Source organism: Doryrhamphus excisus, chromosome 9, assembly GCF_030265055.1.
Source record: "Doryrhamphus excisus isolate RoL2022-K1 chromosome 9, RoL_Dexc_1.0, whole genome shotgun sequence".
NCBI classification, from domain to species: Eukaryota; Metazoa; Chordata; class Actinopteri; order Syngnathiformes; family Syngnathidae; genus Doryrhamphus; species Doryrhamphus excisus.
This window is the reverse complement of record NC_080474.1, coordinates 4,523,434-4,544,096: the sequence shown is the minus strand read 5'-3', so window position 1 is coordinate 4,544,096 and position 20,663 is coordinate 4,523,434. Positions and strand designations below refer to the sequence as shown.

The 20,663-nt window shown below is 37.5% G+C and overlaps 1 protein-coding gene across 18 annotated transcripts in view; it reads left to right on the top strand.

Moving 5' to 3' along the window:
- LOC131135831 (disintegrin and metalloproteinase domain-containing protein 23) overlaps positions 1-20,663 on the top strand; it is a 76,509-nt gene that overhangs the window by 55,347 nt on the left and 499 nt on the right. For 13 of the 18 annotated variants that reach the window (XM_058082171.1, XM_058082167.1, XM_058082170.1 and 10 more), the window contains 10 exons: positions 609-695; positions 779-859; positions 2,901-2,951; positions 3,936-3,999; positions 4,076-4,181; positions 5,337-5,456; positions 5,520-5,688; positions 6,903-7,014; positions 7,964-8,054; positions 14,750-18,537. In XM_058082171.1, the coding sequence (XP_057938154.1) occupies positions 609-695; positions 779-859; positions 2,901-2,951; positions 3,936-3,999; positions 4,076-4,181; positions 5,337-5,456; positions 5,520-5,688; positions 6,903-7,014; positions 7,964-8,054; positions 14,750-14,795 (927 nt within the window). In that variant the 3' untranslated portion in view covers positions 14,796-18,537. The other 5 variants (XR_009131658.1, XM_058082177.1, XM_058082162.1 and 2 more) reach the window with 4 other exon arrangements.

Genomic DNA, 20,663 nt, shown 5'->3' with positions numbered 1-20,663 from the left:
TTTTCCCAACTTAATATCTAACATAATATAATAACTTATAATATTTCTAATCTATTTTATTTTTCTTGTAATATTCTGACTTTATTCCCATAATATTTTGACTTTATTCTCGTAATATCCTAACTTTTTCCTAACCTATTATCTAACATAATATAATAACTTATAATATTTCTAATCTATTTTATTTTTCTTGTAATATTCTGACTTTATTCCCATAATATTTTGACTTTATTCTCATAATATGGTAACTTTTTCCCAACCTATTATCTAACATAATATAATAACTTATAATATTTCTAATCTATTTTATTTTTCTTGTAATATTCTGACTTTATTCCCATAATATTTTGACTTTATTCTCGTTATATCCTAACTTTTTCCAACCTAATATCTAACATAATATAATAACTTATAATATTTCTAATCTAATCCTTCGAAAAATTGCAACTTCATATTGTGGCATGCATGAGTCTGTGAGAACCAGACAGCTCTTTATTTAACTCATCACACAGCAACTTAACATACAAACAAGTACCAATAGAAGTTTAACACATCTCAGCAAAGCGCTCATTATTCCCTGTTGTTGATGTGTGTGTTTCTCATTTCAGGAATGCTACAAGGGATGCTGCAAAAAGTGTTCACTGGCCAACGGTGCACACTGCAGCGACGGCCCCTGCTGCAATAACACGTGCCTGGTGAGAGTGTGACTGGCTGCACAGTATATAGTATATACATACACATACCAAGAAAATGATTGTTTTGACCTGTTTTTTGCCAGTTCCTGCCACGAGGTTACAGTTGCCGCTATGCTGTGAATGACTGCGATATCTCCGAGACCTGCTCTGGGGACTCTGGACAGGTGTTGTTGTGCAGCAATGCTACATTTTTCAGTCTGTTAGTGCGACTGCAGAGAGACCACACCTCACGCTGCTGTGCATGGAAAAACAAGCTACTTCTTTTATTTGATCACATCTCATTTTCCAAATAGTCAAACCTCAGTTTTTATACGCAGCCAGTTTTTGTATGATTTGGCTATTGTCTCGGTTTTTGTACATTATTGCACGTAACAAATTAGTATGTTTGTCCTGTGCTAAGAGCTGGCTGATATATCAATATTTTTTTCAGCATTTGCAGCATTTTTAATGTTTATACTACTTTATTTATTACTTTCTGGTTGTTTTTTTGTGCCACATGGACCCCTTAAGGAAATGTGCAGCTATGAATGTTCATCTTGCTACGTTTCTAGTTTGCCGTTTGCGCCGTTGTTTACACCTGTTAGATTTGAGCACCCTTTTGCTAAAGCGAGTGATCGTAGATCCCCGCGGAGATATGAAGGAGGAGAAGCTGCTTAGTGGGAGTAACAGGAAAAAAGACTTGGTTGGTTGCTGGATAAAGACGGTATCAAACATGTTGACCGTCTGTTGTCATGGGGAACGTGAGAAGGAAGGCGCTAACCCGGTTGCAGAGACTACCACTACCACTACTACTGAAGATTGAACACTATATTTAACTTTTTCTATATTTATTTCAAAAAGAGAATTTTCTATTTGTCGGTTCCTGACAAATGTGACCTGCCTGGTCTGCACAGGCAGCTCTTTATTAAATCTGCTTTTCCCGCTAAAGTTAATGGGTGCATCTTATAATTTACGGTACTTCACACTGTTTACAGTATTTAAGGCACACAGGGATACCCTGTTTTGTTGACATAACCTGCCATGGGGCCAAAAAAGTTGCGATAGTCAGCAGTTTTACAAAGAAGGTGAGAAACACTATTGAATTCAATGTCGCCAGGATGTAAAGGGAGGTGTGCATCAACGATAAGTCACATTCATTTATCATTCATAATTATTTTGCTTTTTTTTCTGCATGCAAAAATATAATTACAGTATTCCCTATAAAATGTATTTTTTGCAGGTGTTAATTGAATTTACATTATTCTGCATGGGAAAAAAATGCTCGAGTTTCTGTACGTTTTGTTTTTTGTCTGAACTTTGGGAATGACGGAAAGCGAGATTTCACTTCTTTTCAACATCTTTGAAATTTCTCACAGAAAAGTCATGGCACGGCTAGAAATCAGGTTGCGTTTGATAAATGCCCCACCACTTATGGGGCACTTTTCTAACTTCTGGCGCTCAAATAGCTTGACAATGTCACCCCATTCACCCAATGATTCATGGACTATGTTAATGGAATGGAAGCTAAAGTTAACAGCTCATGCATAGAGTGATGCCACAGCATCAGGACCAAACCGGGGGTTTATTTTACTCAGGGATACTTTGACATGGTCACGGAGGGATCCAAACTTCAACCTTCAGATTGACGACCACTTGGCGACCTCTGGATAATAATAATGATTTTCTTTATAATGAATTGTGATATTCATGTGCAAGGTTATGGGGTGACTTGAAGGTGAAAAGGATACTGATAGTTGCTGAGGTTGATGGATAATTCCTATGCTGCTCACAGCCACTAGGGGCAATGTTGTGTGTTATTTGGATTTTGCTGTGATTTGCTTTACTCTAGTCCCGACATTTTCCTGTTTCTAGAATTTCACTACAGTATAATTTTTGAAAAATTGTACAGATGGTTATTTTGATTTGTAAACAACGCATGGACAGCGCATGAAAGAATATGCTCCATAAATGCCGTTTGTGCCATGTGCTACATTTTGCATATCAGTACATCACCCAAGTGCCAGTGCACCAAGGAAAAGGAAAGCCATCACTTTGGAAGCGAAAATTAAAAGCTCACACAGAGGAGAAATATCACAACAATCATTGATAAAGATGATTGAATGCTAATATTCTCCACGTGTTCTGAGTACAGTGTCAGTGACTACATATTATTTACAACTTACACTAAAAATTATAACAAATATCTTCTGTTTTTGGTCTTTACAGTGTCCTCCCAATCTGCATAAACAAGACGGTTATCTCTGTCAGGTAAACCAGGTAAGAATGGAATGGTAAGGTCTCTTTTGTGCAAGGAGCACAAACTACATTTGAGGGGTGTCCAAAGTGTGGCCCCAGGGGGCAGCTGTTTTTCTATTGGCCCATGGCACATTCTAAAAAATATAATTTAACAAGATAACTGAAAAATACAAACAGAGTGGAATTGGAAACATAAACAGTAATTGTATATGAATAAAGTCATAATAATAATTAAAAAAAATGTAATCTAATGAGCAAAAGTGAAGGTCATTTTAATAGTGTATTGTTAAAATAAAGAATAGAATAGAATTGAATTGTTGTCATTCAGCCATATTAGAGACTTTTCCTTTTTTGGATCATTGTCCTGTTGCAGAACCCAAGTTGGTTTCAGCTTGAGGTCACCAACAGATGACCGGACGTTCTCCTTCAGGATTTTTTGGCAGACAGCAGAATTCATGGTTCCATTTATCACAGCAAGTCCTCCAGGTCCTGAATCAACTAAACAGCCCCGGACCATCATACTACCACCACCATATTTTACCCCGATTTAAAGGGACACACACCCTCAAGTTCTTTTTCTTCATCTTGGAACTCTACCATGCAGGCCATTTTTTGCCCAGTGTCTTTCTTATGGTGGAGTCATGAACACTAACCTTAACTGAGGCAAGCCGGCAGTTTTTTTGGATGTTGTTGTGGGGTCTTTTATGACCTCTTGGATGTGTCGTTTCTGCACTCTTGGGGTCATTTTGGTTGTCCGGCCACTCCTTGGAAGGTTCACCCCTGTTTTGTGTTTTCACCATTAATGAATAATGGCTCTCACTGTGGTTTGCTGGAGTCCCACAGCTTTTGAAATGGCTTTATATGTAATCTCTATTAATCTAATTTGGCTTTTTTTTCTCCCTTCATAAATAACATGTTTTATTTGAGAACTGCATTTTCTATGCAGGTGTATTGTCACTGTAAAAAGCTTATCCACGTCTTTGATGATTTGTCTTGTGTCTGAAGGGCCGCTGCTACAGTGGAGAGTGCAAGACCAGAGAGAACCAGTGCAGATACATCTGGGGGCCGAGTGAGAAGAACACACTTGATGGGAGGAAGTTGGCTAAGTGGAGCTTGCTCCTCATTTTGTCGCTTTGTCTTGTCAGAGGCCGGAGGCTCAGAGAAGTTCTGCTATGAGAAGCTAAACACGGAGGGCACGGAGAAGGGCAACTGTGGAAGGGACGGCGACAAATGGATGCAGTGCAGCAAACAGTGAGTTCCAAATGAGAAATCCTCGTCGCAGAGTTGGTCTTCTAGGAAAAAAATGGAAAAAGTATACCCTTTTCATGTCACTTTTTATGTACTCTACTGCATATACAGTCTCCCTGACACTGTACGACCGGTGACATTTTAACAATATCTTTCAATATTAACCGTATTATTGATCATAGAGACATAGAACTGCAGTTTATTATGCTGAAACCGGTTTATTATAATAATAATTAAAAAGTTTTACATTCCGATCCTATTGTTAGCAGTTGCTACCTTGGTATTTTGCTGTGAGTTCATATTCTTGAATTACCTACTTTATCAAAGCTCAGGCACTTTTTTGCTCCTTGAACGCATCACAGAGAGACAGATACAAATTGTTCATCGATCTGTGTGCTTTCTATGAACAAATAAACCACACACACACACACAATAAGGATGATTAAAGGATTTCCTGTGCAGAATTTCTCTCTAGCAGGTATCAAAGTGCGGCCCTGGGGCTATTTTTACATTCTGAAAATAAAATTTCAACAAGAAAACTTGTTAAAAAAAACTTCAAAAATTTGAAAATAGTTTTTTAGCCAAGAAATAGTTATAATTTTACAAGAAAAACATCTTAATATTATAAGGAATATATCTTTTTAGAAGCATAAAGTTAAAACCTTAAAAATGTAATTTTTTAAGGTGTAAAAAAAAACAAAAAACAATTGAAGTTGTAACTTTTGGAACATTAGGTTATGTTAAAAAAATGTTATGTAATAAGGCTGAAATAGCATAAACAGCATAATAAAGTCAAAAAAGAACAATTTGGTATTTTAATGAGAAAAAGGTATAATTTAGTGAGAATAAACATGTAATATTGTGAGAAAAAATACAGTCGCATCAAGTTGAAATATTGTTGAAAAAATCTTGTCATTTTTTTTAAAGTCATAATATTATGAGAAATAAATTATTGCTATATATATATACAGTCAAAATATTATGGGAATAAAGTTATACTATTACAAAATTTATAAAGAAAGTCTAAATATATATGAAAAAAAAAAATCAAACCCAAACCGACGCTGAATAAGTGGAAGAAGATGGATGTGTAGTGATGTGAATATGAAAATGAATCGTAATAATAATAACAGGCTTCTTTCTGTTTGTCTCTTACAGTGATGTTTTCTGTGGTTTTCTCCTGTGTACCAACATCGGCCGCAACCCACGTATTGGAACAATGAAAGGCGATATCACCCCCACCTCTTTTAACCACCAAGGCAGGCTGATTGACTGCAGGTAAATGTGTTGTGTTTTAAAACGGAGTCTATACGAAGTTTTGACATGTCCTTTTCCTCTCAGTGGTGGACACGTTCTTTTGGATGATGAGACCGATTTAGGCTACGTGGATGACGGGACTCCTTGTGGGCCGTCCATGATGTGCCTTGACCGCAAGTGTCTGTCCATCCAGTCCCTCAACATTAGCACCTGCCCCATTGGACCGAATGGGCAAGTGTGCTCCGCCCACGGGGTGAGTCTGCATGTCTAGTCCACTTAGACACAGTTTATAGCAGGGGGGTGTCCAAAGTGTCCGTTATTGGCCTGTGCCACATTCCAAAAAATATAATTTAACAGTGAAAATGGAACCTTCAGTAGTAATTTTACAGTAATAAAGTCGTAATATTATGAAGAAAAATAATGTCATTTAGTAGTATGAAGTTGTAATATTAAAGAAAAAACATACCGTATACCGTATTTATAAGAAAATCATAAAACTGTAATTTTCATAAAATATTGTTTGTCATAATATTACAACTTAAAAAACATAAAAAAAATATTTCAAGTGTATGCCACTAAAATGACATTATTTTTCATCATGATTTCCCAAGTATATTTTTGTAAAATTATAACGTTTTTCTCATTAGAATTTGACTTGTTTCTTTTTATATTTTGACATTATTGTTGTAAAATATGTATATTTTTTTTAATTTTTTCCAAGCACTTTGTCTGTGAAAGGTGCAACATAAATATATTTTACTTATTTACTTACTTACATTTCTCGTGTTCTTAGTTGTTTTTTTTATTGCCCCAGTTATTTCAACCTTCTTTTTTGTAAATTTTCTTCTTGTAATTATGATTTTATTTTCATAATAATTAGACTTTATTCTTGTAACATTAGAACTTTTCCTGCAACCAATTGTTTTGGTTTTATTGCTTTTCATCATATTATGACTTTACTTTACTTACAAAATTACTTCTATTTTTTTAATATTTCAACTACTAAAATGACGTTATTTTTCCTCATAATATTGCAAGTTCACATCCTTCTCGTTAGAATATTACTTTTTTCTCTTAGGATTTTTTTTTTACTTTACTGTCTATTTCAAATTTCTTCTTGTGAACTATTCCGATAATATTTTGATATAATTTTTTTGTAGCTTAATAAAAAAAATTCCATAATATTACAACATGAAAAATTTACATCTTTTAAAAATATATATATTTCAAGTTCAAATATTTGCTACTAAAATTGAAAAATTACAACCTTTTTCTCTAATATTTAGATATTCTTCTTGAAAAATTGCTGCTGATTTTTCCAATTTTTTCGTTTTTATAATTATTTTTAGAATGTGCAGCGGGCTAATAAATAAACACCCGCCGGCCACTAATGGCCTCACACCACACTTTGGACACCTTTGATACCAATGGCTGGAGGTCACATCACGTCATGTTTGATCTGTTCAGGTGTGCAACAACGAAGCCACATGCACCTGTGACACCACGTGGGCAGGGACCGACTGTAGTATGCCCGACCCCCCGAAAGCGCCTGACACTACACCGACTCAAGGACCCAAGGGTCAGTTTCCACCTCATTCCAGTTTGTTTGTAAAATGTACCCAAAAATGCATATTTAGAGCATCCAGTGTTTGGCTTTTAGTCCTTGAAAGAGTAACAGAGATGATTTTAGCATAGACATGGACACCGCAGCTTTAAGGGCCGGGGATGAGCGGGCGGAGGCCTGCTGTTTGTCTTCTGACAGAGTGGTAACGTGCTCCTTTTCCCTCCACACAGTGAGCGTGGCCACTAACAGGCTGATAGGGGCAGTAGCAGGGACCATTCTGGCCCTGGGGGTGATTTTTGGAGGCACAGGGTGGGGAATAGAGTAAGCATTTTTTTTTTTTTCACAGCTCTTCCTCTCATAGTGGTGCCTCAGTCAGTGTGCGGGCGCTCTTGTGAGCCGGCCTGAGCCCGTGTGTGCGTCCCGGTGGCTTTGTGTCTTCTTGTGTGTTGGTGATGACCATATAATCGTGTCTTATGATTGGTTGTTTTCAGTGTCGTGTGATTGATTGATGGAAACCCCCTCCCCAACCCGCTCTCGTTACCCTTTCTCCTTCGACTCTCTTCCCGTTGTTCCCTCATTTTAACCCCTTTTCTTCATCTCCTTCCTTTTCCTTTTTCTCTTCTTCTTAGTCGTCATGTGGTTGCTCCTGTGATCCTCTCCTTTCTGGGGCATGTGGGCGGGGCATTTAGATGGATAGCTGTCCCCAACCTGAAGAAGTATCCCGTTGCAGTGTTTAGACCCCTAAAAGCATTTTGTGCATACTGCAGGCCACACCATCAATCTGTTGAATGAAACATTTGATGGCTATCAGTCCTCCCACTGATGATCATAACATCTAGAACGGGGCTGGAGAGAGCATGCAAGACATTGTCGGAGTCTGTAATCATGTGGAATGGTTACATGTTATTTGTCCAGCGAGTCGCCATAGAAACTCATGTCTTTTTCCCCCCATAACCCTTTGCAGGTCCTAGTGCCACCAATCTAATAATAGGCTCCATCGCCGGAGCCATCCTTGTGGCTGCCATAGTGCTGGGGGGGACTGGATGGGGTTTTAAGTAAGCAAACACGCCGCATGCCTCTCCTGCTCGACCTCGTAGCATCCCTGCTGCTTTTTAGACGCCGGGGTTTGAGCTCCTGCTGCAGAATATGGACACGTATCGCGCCCGGCGTCTGTTCCCGAGATGCCGAGGCCCATATTTAACGCACACGCCCTTTTTTTCCTGACGAAGAGTAGACATGCTCAAGGTTGCGCCACACGAGGGCGGTCTGTGGATCTGTAGCAGAACCTCAAACTGATTGGGCAGACGGGGCCGAGCTCAGTGCTTGACATGCATGTTCAAACGGCAGCGAAACTGATTCCAAGAAGGTGTTGTTGTTATTTGGAGCTAAAATGGAGAACATTTCTTGTGGATAGAGTTAGAAAAGCAGTGGATGAAGTTACCTGTCTTTCTCCGAATGGACTTAAAGATACATAGAACCCTGCAGCCACCCAAGCATGACACCGGCAAAAGCATCAATGATGAAAGAAAGTCAAAACCAGAGCCGTAATGGCAACCAGTAGAGCTCATACCTCCGCCAAGGCCAATGTGATGAATATATGTATGGGCTGAAATTGCAGAGTCACATTATCAGCAATTTACAATCTAGTGGGACAGGGGTGTCCAAACTTTTTCCATGGATGGGCTACTTTGATATTTGACATTTTTGTAATATAAACACTTGGATATATAATACAAACACTTTAAACTTTATGCTTCTAAAATTTTTGTAGTTTTTTGTTTCTCCTCTTTTTTTTGTTTTTCAAATTCTCTTTGTTTTTTTCCCAAATATTTCAAAATGTCTTTTTTTTTTAGAACGATATGCCAACTCTCAATTTCCAAATTCGATATCAGCCGATACTGATATATGTATGTGACATGACACATTCCTGTATGTTGTGTTCATGTGTTGAACACAGCATTCTCTTAATATCGTTTTTTATGATCTGGAAATTTTTTTATACTGATATACGTATCCACGTTATGACTTTTTCACGTAATTATGACTTTATTCTTGTAACGTCATAACTTTTCCCATCGTAATTTTCCTAAATGTGCAACTTAATTCTTTACTTTTTGTTTGTCATAATATTTCGACTTTAAACTTTATGCTTCTAAAAATAAAATGTTTTCCCCAATGATATTCTTACTTTATTTTCATAAAATTAGCTTTTTTTCCCGTAATATGACAACTTTTTTCTTGTAATATTTTGACTTGATTCCCTAAATATGATAACTTTTTTCCAACATAATTTATTTATTTATTTGTCATAATATTGTGACTTATTATATATCTTTTAAAATCATGTTTAATATCATATTTTGTCTTTAATATTTTCACTTTATACTTATATTTTTCTCCCCAAAAATCACGTGTTCATTGTTATAAAATGACAACATGTTTCCCATACAATGACAACTTTTCATAGTATTTTGACTTTAATCTACTTTATTTTTTTTACGAACTTAATTTCCCCAAATTTGCAACTTCATTCTGTGTTTTCTTTCTTATTATATTCCGACTTTGGAAAATGATTTTTTTTTTGTGTCGGAAATGTACATGTTTTATCCTATTTTATCCTATTTTTAATTTTGTGACTCTATTATTCTATTATTATAACCTTTTCCCAACCTAATTTCCCAAAATCTGCAGCATCATTCTTTTATTTGGTATTAAGACATTAATAAAATACTTAAAATTATAGCTTTTTTTCCACAGGATTACATTTTTTATTATGCTAATATTTTGACTTCATATTTTTCATATTTGCTGTTGTTTTTTTGTGAGCTGTGGTCGAATAAAAAAAAGACCTGGTTCACACTTTGGACACCCCTGTAGTGGAACTCGGTTTTTCTTATTAATCCATCAGTCAAAAATTAAATTCTGCCAAATTTTTCCCATATGAAATCAGGCAAATCTAGACCCCCAAAAATTATTACCACATTTTGCCGAGAGTAATTCTAGTTTCACATACAGAAAACAATGTGAAATGAAGGCGATGATCAGGAAGGGATGAGGACCGTGTGTACTATGTACTATACTCTTTACAAACCACATATACATTATACAGTAACAATATACAAAAATTTAGTATTTACAAAAACGATATAAAGTTCAATTCCACCCTCGGCCATCTCTGTGTGGAGTTTGCATGTTCTCCGGGTACTCCGGTTTCCTCCCACATTCCAAAAACATGCTAGGTTAATTGGCGACTCCAAATTGTCCATAGGTATGAATGTGAGTGTGAATGGTTGTTTGTCTATATGTGCCCTGTGATTGGCTGGCGACCAGCTGGGATAGAAAATGGACGTATGGATGGATGAATTTTTCCCTGATTTTTAGCTGTCCCCTTGAGGCTACAGTCCCCTTAGCATTTGCCTACTGTCCCTTTTCCGATACTCAATGACACAAAGACATACTGTAACACACTTGGCGGAGGTACTGTAAAAGAAAAAAAAAAGGACGTGCATGTTCACTTGTTGGCTTGGAGGAGGTCAGTCAATTGCCCAAAGGCGGAGCCAACCCGTGGGTGGTCCGTGCTTGTCGTTCTCTCACTACTGCAGTCTTTTTCTCAGTCCATTACTGTTAGCATCGCGGTGAGGGACACGGTTAGTGAGAGAGGCAAGCCGGGACCTTTTCGCTGCCCGTGGCTGGCTACACCCACCTGGGATGACCAGGTTCCGCCCTGGAGCAAAGCGGGACTCTCTGACCCGCCCCCCCCCTCCCTCCTAACCTGCGGCCTCCATTGCTGCCTGCTTCACAGACCCCGGTAGAGACACGGCGCATTGCACTGCATGAAACCAAGCACAGCAGTACCGCCTTCCAACTGGCCTTCTATTATCGAATCAGGTGCATGACATGATAAGAGATAGGAGCCCCTCAACAAGCCACAGTACGGGGAGGTTGTGCATCACTCCTGTTGTCGTATATTTGTCGTTGTCCCATTGTTGTGCTAGTTACCGCCGTCGCTGCCGCTCCTGCTGCTGTGATTGTTTTGGATGTCTTTCCCTCCTTTGGAGATGATATTGTATGTCTCTGGTAACACTGGTAACGACACACATGTACACATGCATGTATGCTGTGGTTGCCTGCTATAGGAGCCATCATGGTTTGTTTGCATTCACAGACCCAACAACACTTTCATGAATACAGGTAGTGTCACATCACGTTCAAGTGGAACCTCCTAAGTCCTCCTTTACACACAGTAATCCCTCATTTATCACGGTTAATTGGTTGGAATATTTTTGTGGTTACAACATAGAAAAATAGTTTAGCTAAACACCTACAATGGTTTTTAGTATGATTAAAGCCCTCTCGACATTAAATAGCACCCCTATAGTCACTTTTACGCTCCTATGATTCAACATAGGAAGACATACAAAGGGAAAATAAGACATCAATAAGACTTGTGCTTGTGTGTGTTGCTGTAAATGTGTTCCGGTGCAAGGGGAGCCGAGTGGGGTGGCGGACAGGAAGCGACGTTGGGGGTTGAGAGTTGAGTTTCAGCTTTTTAATAGTAGTCTCTTTTAGGGGTTATTGTGCCTGTTTTGAAATCATCCAAACCTTCAACGAAGCTACAACTACTCATCATTTTGAACGTGTCTTTTAAAAATGCCTTATATATCTTTACTCGTTTTCCCTATACGAAATAAGGAAGTCATCCATTCTAAAGAAAACAAAAGTATTAACAAAAAATTGTTTTAAGAGAATAATTATGAAGTGAAGAATGGATGGTGCTTAATTAAGGAAATTCTTTAATTGCTGGCACTCACAACTTTATTTGGCCCCATGGCACGTTATTTAGCAGTCACACTCAATAACAATCAGCTGAATATGGTCTATTAATATTTTTTAAATGCATATTTTAACAAACTTTACAGGCTTTTTGCCTACATTATTTTTATTCAATTATATTTCAAGCATAAAAATGGTTAAAAATCCAAATATAAGGCATCCAAAGATGCATTCAAAGACGTGATTATATACTCTGATTTCTTTGCTCATACGCAACCTGTATGTGATTTTTTTTTCATGCCGGTGTGAACATCACAATTCCAATTTTTTCAAATGCGACTCGGGCCTCATTCGTATGTGGATATAAATCCGAAATGTATGCAAAGCGAATGGTCAGGTGGCATACTACATCCGACCGAGAGCCGTGTATTGCATATATAGTTGTTTTTGTTTTTAATCTCCTGCATAAAATCCTTGAAATTGCCACAAACACGTTAAGGAGAGCACGCTAGTAACGACTTCATCGATACTGAAATATTGATACTTTGATACCAGCTCCTTCATGCGCTGAAGTCGAGTCTGAAATCGAAGTAGTGATACTTTTGATATGTCATTGCGTCCTTTGCTTTTTCTTAGCTTGGTTATATTGGAAATCACCCCACTACCTCAATATATCCAAGGGTTTAAAATTCACGACTAAATGACTATATTGTCTGGTATTCTTTATACTATAATTGTAATGTTTCTGTAATACTGGGTGAGACACACAAGCACCAGACTTGACGAAGACAACACAATAATTCATTGTAACCAACATCAAGCAAAAACTCAACTCTGAAAATCACTTCCTGTCTGCCCCCCACTTGGCCTCCGGAACACATTTACAGCAACACACATAAGCATTGATGTCTGCTTGTGTGTTTCTACGAATATATTGTATTTACAAATAAGGAATCCAACTTTGGAGGAATTCACTTATCACATTTGGGTCTGGAACCAACTCAATAAGTGAGGGATTTCTAAATTTGGGCGAAATTTTTTCACCAAAAACGGGGGCGTCCGAAAAACTGAGGGTTCACGCTACTTTCATTGGAGGCTAAAGCGCGTCCCTGAGGGAATTATGTCGGAGCTGAGAGGTTCCACTTTGTTACTGCATCACACACGAACACAACATAAGACAACAACCAAGGTTTGTGAATGTAAACACATCTGGCAACTTGTGGCCAACATGGACCAGCCTTTTCCTTACTTTTCCTCAGCATTTGGAAGTCATCGAACTATTTTTTGACTTTAACGGAAATGCCCATCATCCACAATCCTTATGTGACACATGGATATCAAACCATGAAACCATGGAGGTTTTTGGAGGTGTTTTAACAACAGGCTTTGTAGGCGGAATAGGTGTGTCCCATTACGAGCATTAACGAGCTGTCTCTTTTTTATCTCTTTTTATATCTTTAGAATGCACAGAAAATAATAATAATAATAATGATAATAATGATAATAATGATAACAATAATGATAATAATGATAATACAGTAAACCTCGGATATATCGGATTCAATTGTTCCCACTGGTTTTGTCCGATATGAGCAAAATCCGTTATATGCGTATACCGGAAAATGTCCGTTTTACGCATATATCGGATTTATATCCGGTCTATGCGTAAATCGGATTTTATCCGTTATAAAAAGGCACTTCCTTGACTATGTTTCCAATGTACCTGGACGCGCAGGCAACGCTGCAAACGCTGCAAATGACGTCGTATAGCGGCCTGTCACGATTCGGCGAATCGGAGCGCCACGATGCGGCCATCCGATATATGCGAGGGAAATTTAATGGAAATGCATTGGAACGGGACTGGAGATTTTGTCCGAAATAGGCAAAATCCGTTATAAAAAATCAGATATATGCAATGAATTTTTATTGGAAATGCATTACAGAAAAATTGGTTCTTTTTTATCTGTCCGTTGTGAGCGAATTTCAGATATATCCGAGTCCAATATATCCGAGGTTTACTGTACCAATATTAATATTACAATGATAATAATAAGTGGGCGGCACGGACAGTCGTCACCTGCAATATCTTGTATGTATGAATAAATGAATGAATGAATGATCTATCTAATGATCTAATGATGGTCTATTGCAGTATCAGTGAAAACATACTGAATTACAAGTACTACGGTACGTGGTCGGTAGATAGGTGGCAGTAATGACACAAAACATTGAGACATTACCTTACATTACATTACCTTAACACTGCATGAAGTCGGCCATGGCCTGTCCATGACAGAGTGAAAAAAGTACTCCTCCCATTCCGTGTGGAAGTGGTGACATTTTGGCTTCTTAAGTTTAGAAGAAGGCGGCACGGCGGTCGAGTGGTTAGCGCGCAGACCTCACAGCTAGGAGACCAGGGTTCAATTCCACCCTCGGCCATCTCAGTGTGGAGTTTGCATGGGTTTTCTCCGGGTACTCCGGTTTCCTCCCACATTCCAAAAACATGCTAGGTTAATTGGCGACTCCAAATTGTCCATAGGTATGAATGTGAGTGTGAATGGTTGTTTGTCTATATGTGCCCTGTGATTGGCTGGTGACCAGTCCAGGGTGTACCCCGCCGTTATATTTTGATTGATGTAAGAAATGCACTGTAATGTTTCATATATTTGCTAAAATAAAATAAAATAAAATAAAATAAAATAAAATAAAATAAAATAAAATAAAATAAAATAAAATAAAATAAAATAAAATAAAATAAAATAAAATAAAATAAAATAAAATAAAATAAAGACGTGTTTTCATGTCTCACATAAGAGATTGTGGATGATGGGCGACATTTTAAAAACTGCACTGTTCCTTTCAGAATTCTAACAAAGACCAAAGGGACGAGTGATGGCGGCTTGTCCATGTTGCACTGACCGGGGTCCCGCACGCGACTGCAACCAAAACTAACACATGTTTCTTGTCTCCTCGTAAGAAATGTGAAGAAACGGCGGTACGACCCCAACGCCACAGCCATTTAAACCTGACGGGGGGGAGGGAAGGGAGCGAAGCCAATCACAGATGGACTCCTTCAAGGCTTCCTTAGTTCCCTGACAGCTGGACTGCACTTACTGCTGCTGACCTTTGGCATTAGATTTACTTGAATAATAATGACAAAAAAAATATATATAGTGGACATTTTAACAAATTCCATTGTAGTGACATTAGACGCGCAGCCTTTTAGCCTTTTCACATCACGCATAACACCCCCACCCTGATCTATACAATGACAGCTCCTCTATAGCGTCCTCCCTGTTTTGTAAGGGAGTGGAGTTGGAATCCATGCCACTCCCACACCCGGCATGATTGCCCACGCTCATTGCTGGCATGAAGAGCTCCTCCAAGGGGGGCTCTGCATGGCTACGTAATCTATGAATATACAGCAACAAGACCCATCCAAAGAGAACGGAAAGCATCTCTTATGGTGGCGGTGGAGCTAAAACAACTGCATGTTGCAGGCCCATAAACAGTCTTGTAAATACGTTGAGGATTTCAGGTTTGAAATGATTACCCTCATTTTTTTTTTTTTTTTTTTTTTTTACATTAGCATGTTTTCTAGCAGGCTATTGGAACACCGTAAATATGATTTTGGGGACACAAGTTTCAGAGAAGCGTGTCAGCTCAAACGAGATCGAAGTACTCTCCAGCGTGACTCAAAAAGCCAAAGAACCAATCACCATGAACATATGGATGTTGCACACAGAGCACTTTGCCCTCTGTCTGCCTCTCGTCGCCATGTGAGGCCATCAGGTCCCGGCACGCGGCACGCGGCACGCGGCCAACCAGGGCTCACCCATCGACACCCACAACATCTGAAACTGAAATCCAGTTTAACGGAAACGCTGCATGCAATCACTACTGTATAGTGGGCTTATTATAATTCTATATGGGAGTCCCCTAGACGGCGTAAGAAAATATGCTACAAAAGTTAGGTGCATGTCCACAAAGTAAAACATTTAACTTTTATTTACTATGCAAAGAGAGATATTGCACAAACGTATGGGTAATCATGTCATCAAGACGGACGTGGAACGAGCAAAACATTCTGACGAGTGTCGTTTCCATTTCATCCTGTTCCATTTTGCTTCAAACGATAATAACAAAGAAGTAGAGAAAACAGCATAGACCAGCATGACCAGCAAAGGCCAGCATATAATGTGTTTTCATACTGGTATGCTGGTCTGGAGACCAGTGTAGCATAAGGAAGCTTAACCCTTAGATGCACGAGTGACCGGACCCTACACTCTATACTCTATACCAGAGGTAGGGAACCTATGGCTCGGGAGCCAGGTAGGGCTCTTTTGATGACTGTATCTGGCTCTCAAGCATTTACCACAATAAAAATGTATGTTTGCTAACATTTTAAAGTAAACATCACAGAAATCACTGTTAAAAATATTAAAAATCAACAACTTTCTTATGCATTTTAATCCGTCCATCTATTTTCTACTGCAATACGGCCGACCATATCTATCTTTCCTGATGATATTTTCCAGGTCAAACACCAAAACTCGATTATTACTGGGTAATGCGGTAGTCTACCTCGGTCATTGAGATGTCAACATGTAAATGTAAACTTTCCTCCTTTAGTCAAATAGTCACCTAGCTAAAGCTGCAGAACCAAGCCTTCTGGCTAAGATGGCCAAAAGAATGAAATATACTGAGTACGGTGCAAAACCATGCAGCAGCAGAAGTTGCATTAATGGCAGCAAGTATTTGATTTATTATTGGACACGGCGCTGCTCACGAAAGTGTGCTGGCCACACCCCATTGGCGTGGGGTAGTGTGCCTGGTCTACGTAATTAGAGCCCATTATATCTAAAACTGTTGGTCTTACATAAAAATGCACACATTTTATTGCATTCAATGTTTTAAAAAAATGTATATGGCTCTCACAGATACACATTTTAAAATATCTGGCCTTCATGGCTCTCTTAGCCAAAAAGGTTCCCGACTCCTGCTCTATACTATAATCAATGCATTTTTATGCCAATTTTGCCATTTTGGTTAGGAATAATCACTTGTATATAATATTTAGTATTATATTTAGGACCACACAAGAATGATTTCATGTTAGAAACATCTTCATTTTTCACTTTTTCCCATCTTTGAAAAAGAAAATGACCCCATACAAAATGTAGAAAATGTGCATAAAGGTAAGTTAAAAATGTGAACAGCATGATTTCAAAAATGTTTTTTGAGGGATACCTGGAATATGAAATGATAACAATTTTTCATTACAAAGATATTTCAAGAAAAAAACCAGACAGGGTCATTTTTTACCCACTTATGGAAGGTTGGGGTAGTAACACAAAAACAAGAATTTCTTAAAATCTAGTTAAAAATGTGAATGGCATGATATCAAAAACATGTTTTTTGAGGAATACCTGGAATATGAAATGATAAAAAATTTTCATTACAAAGTTTTCAAGAAAACAACCTGACCAGGTCATTTTTGACCGACTTATGGAAGGTTGGGGTAGTAACACAAAAACAAAAAATTCTTAAAACGTATAAAATATAAGTTAAAAATGTGAATGGCATGATATCAAAAACATGTTTTTTGAGGAATACCTGGAATATGAAATGATAACAATTTTTCATTACAAAGATATTTCAAGAAAACAACCTGACCAGGTCATTTTTGACCCACTTATGGAAAGTTGGGGTAGTAACACAAAAACAAAAAATTCTTAAAACGTATAAAATATAAGTTAAAAATGTGAACAGCATGATATCAAAAACATGTTTTTTGAGGAATACCTGGAATATGAAATGATAAACATTTTTCATTACGAAGATATTTCAAGAAAACAACCTGACCGGATCATTTTTGACCCACTTATGGAAGGTTGGGTAGTAACACAAAAACAAAAATTTCTTAAAATCTATAAAAGATAAGTTAAAAATGTGAACAGCATGATATCAAAAACATGTTTTTTGAGGAATACCGGAATATGAAATGATAAAAAAATTTTATTCTGAAGATATTTCAAGAAAACAACCTGACCGGGTCATTTTTGACCCACTTATGGAAGGTTGGGGTAGTAACACAAAAACAAAAAATTCTTAAAATGTATAAAATATAAGTTAAAAATGTGAACAGCATGATATCAAAAACATGTTTTTTGAGGAATACCTTGAATATGAAATTATGAAAATTTGTCATTACAAAGATATTTCAAGAAAACAACCTGACCGGATTATTTTTGACCCACTTATGGAAGGTTGGGTAGTAACACAAAAACAAAAATTTCTTAAAAGAGGGATCTCTCGTCTTCAGCGTGGGTCTCGTTCCCTTAAACGATTATCCAGTCTAATGGCAAGGTCGATAAGGCTGTCAAAGGAAGTGGTATCATCGTAAACTGACACGGATGCTAAGACCTGGTCTGGCCAGCATACCAGCACAAAAACACAACATATGCTGGTAGCTGGTCGATGCTGTTTTTTTCCCAGCAGGAGATTCATACTTCCGTGACAAATAAGCAAGACAGAGCACTTGTTGACATTTCTTTGTGTGCGTGTCGTCACATATGATGTTTTTTTTCCATCACACGTTCACACTAAACGGTGCCTGTACATACCGAGGCCTGACACGTGTCTTTGGTGCAGGGTCGTTCTTGTTTTTTCCTCTCCCTGTAAGCCTCCCATTGTTTCCTGTCCTCTGCTGTCCTCTCACTGCATCATGTACACTTGAAATGGTGAATAAACAACTGACAAGTTTTACCTCTCCTTTTCTAATCTGTCTCGGGTGCTTTGCATGTTGGATGACTGATCGGATGACGCATATCTTGGCGATAGATTGCTGGGTTGAATATGACATCACATCTGTCACTACGAAGATAAGCCATCCAAAAATTGGTTATTGACTCTGTCGTTCTTGTAGAGTTGAGCCGAATATGAACACTTAAAAAAAAAAAAAAGTATTATCAAATTTTTTATTTTTTCTGTTTTAGTTCAACAATAGTTCAACATTTACATGATGCCTGTACAACTTGTATTGTTATGACTTTATTCCCATTATACTTTGACTTTATTCTCTTAATATTGTAACTTTTTCCCAACATAATTTTCCTGGTTTTGGTTTGATTCTTATGACACAACTTTTTTTTTTAACTTCATTAATATTAAGACTTTCATTTAATTTTCCCATAAAATTATAACATTGTTGCCATTGTATTTTACATTTAATATTTTACATATTATCTTTATTTTACTAATATCATAACTTTTTCTCAACCGAATTTACCAAAAAATCAAACATCATTTTTTTTCATTTTAATAATATTTGGAAAATCTTTTTTCTTATTCTTTTCTTAATATTTCAACTTTATGCTATCAAATTATAATTTTTTTTTCACAAAATGATTTTTTTTTCTCATTGTATTTTGACTTTATTCTCGTAACATCATTACGTTTTCTCACCTAATTTTCAAAAAAATTCTTTTTTTAATTTCTCATTTATTTATTATTATTATTATTGTTATTATTACTATTTATTATTATTATTATTATTATTATTATTATTATTCCATATTTTTTCAAGATTACAAAGGCTGCTCTATTGCAGGAAAATAAGATGGAAAAGTAACATATAAAATAGAGGAAATTATCTGCCCCACTTATTCAAATTGTGATGCGATTGCATTGTTCACCCATGCCTGCATCCACCGGGGGCTCCGCACACCTCGGCCTGCCTCTCCGCCTCTGCCGCCCCCATTAGCGCTCAAAGGCGGACATGCTAGCTGTCCCTGGCCCCTCTCCATCCTGTCTAGTCTAGTCAACTTTAATTTATAAAAGTTATACATTCTCATAAAACATATAGACGTGATGAGGATGAGGAAATTCACTTCTGAACACTTTGGAGGGCGGGGTTGCCTTTTTGTTGAATGACGAATGTGTACGAATGCCATCAGGAACGTTTAAAGTCGGCATCTCACTGTGAAGATAATAACATCCGACAGACGCCTGACATTTCAGTAAAAGCACACAAATGGAGCTTGATCGGCATCCTGTCAGAACATGACAGATCTATTTAAAGACGCATGCAGAAAACTCTTAAACGCATCTTCATTCATGGAGTCATGAAAACAGGAATTGTAGGACCAGAAGGTTGTCATAAGACATGTTTTTAATTTTGGCATCTATTTGGTGAATCCATGAGTCACTGAAGTGGCTTTAAAGGTAAGAGGACTACCAAATTGTAATCCTGGGTTTCTTTGTGTTTTTGCATAAAATAAATAAAATACATTTAAAATAAATATAATGTCCATCTATGCTTGTTGACTACTGTTGGAATGTGGTCAGGGATGGTGCTGCAACAAAATAGTTGGTCAGATACTGAATAAAGGGATGGTTTGTTTTAAGTGGTACTTAAGGTTGTTTTTTTATAAAATACTCAATCACTTGTGGTCTTAAAAAGGATTTATTATTCTTTTTCCACTTTTCTAACCTATAAATGTAGTTCAAATGTTGTATTCTTGTGTTAAATAATGCCAAAGTTTCAGATAATGAGGTCTGCGTATTTGGAAGTGAGCCCTGAAAGAAGTTTGGTATGGCTTAAAACGCTCGGTTTTAAAAAGGCGTGGTAAAACTGCGCCTTTGTGATGTCACAGAGGGACAGACTTCCTTATATGGTTCATAGTTAGGAAGCAGCGGACTGGACATGCCCGGAAGTGGGCTGTTGGGTTGAATAAATTAAAACACAATGTTTTGGCAGGAAGTACAAATCAAAGGAATGACAGCTTGAATAGGTGCAGATTCTGGAAAATCTAAAAAGTTTTCTGTGCGGAGACCATAATTCAATACAAAGGGTAAAAAAATTAGCATAAAAGGTCCCTTTTTTGATA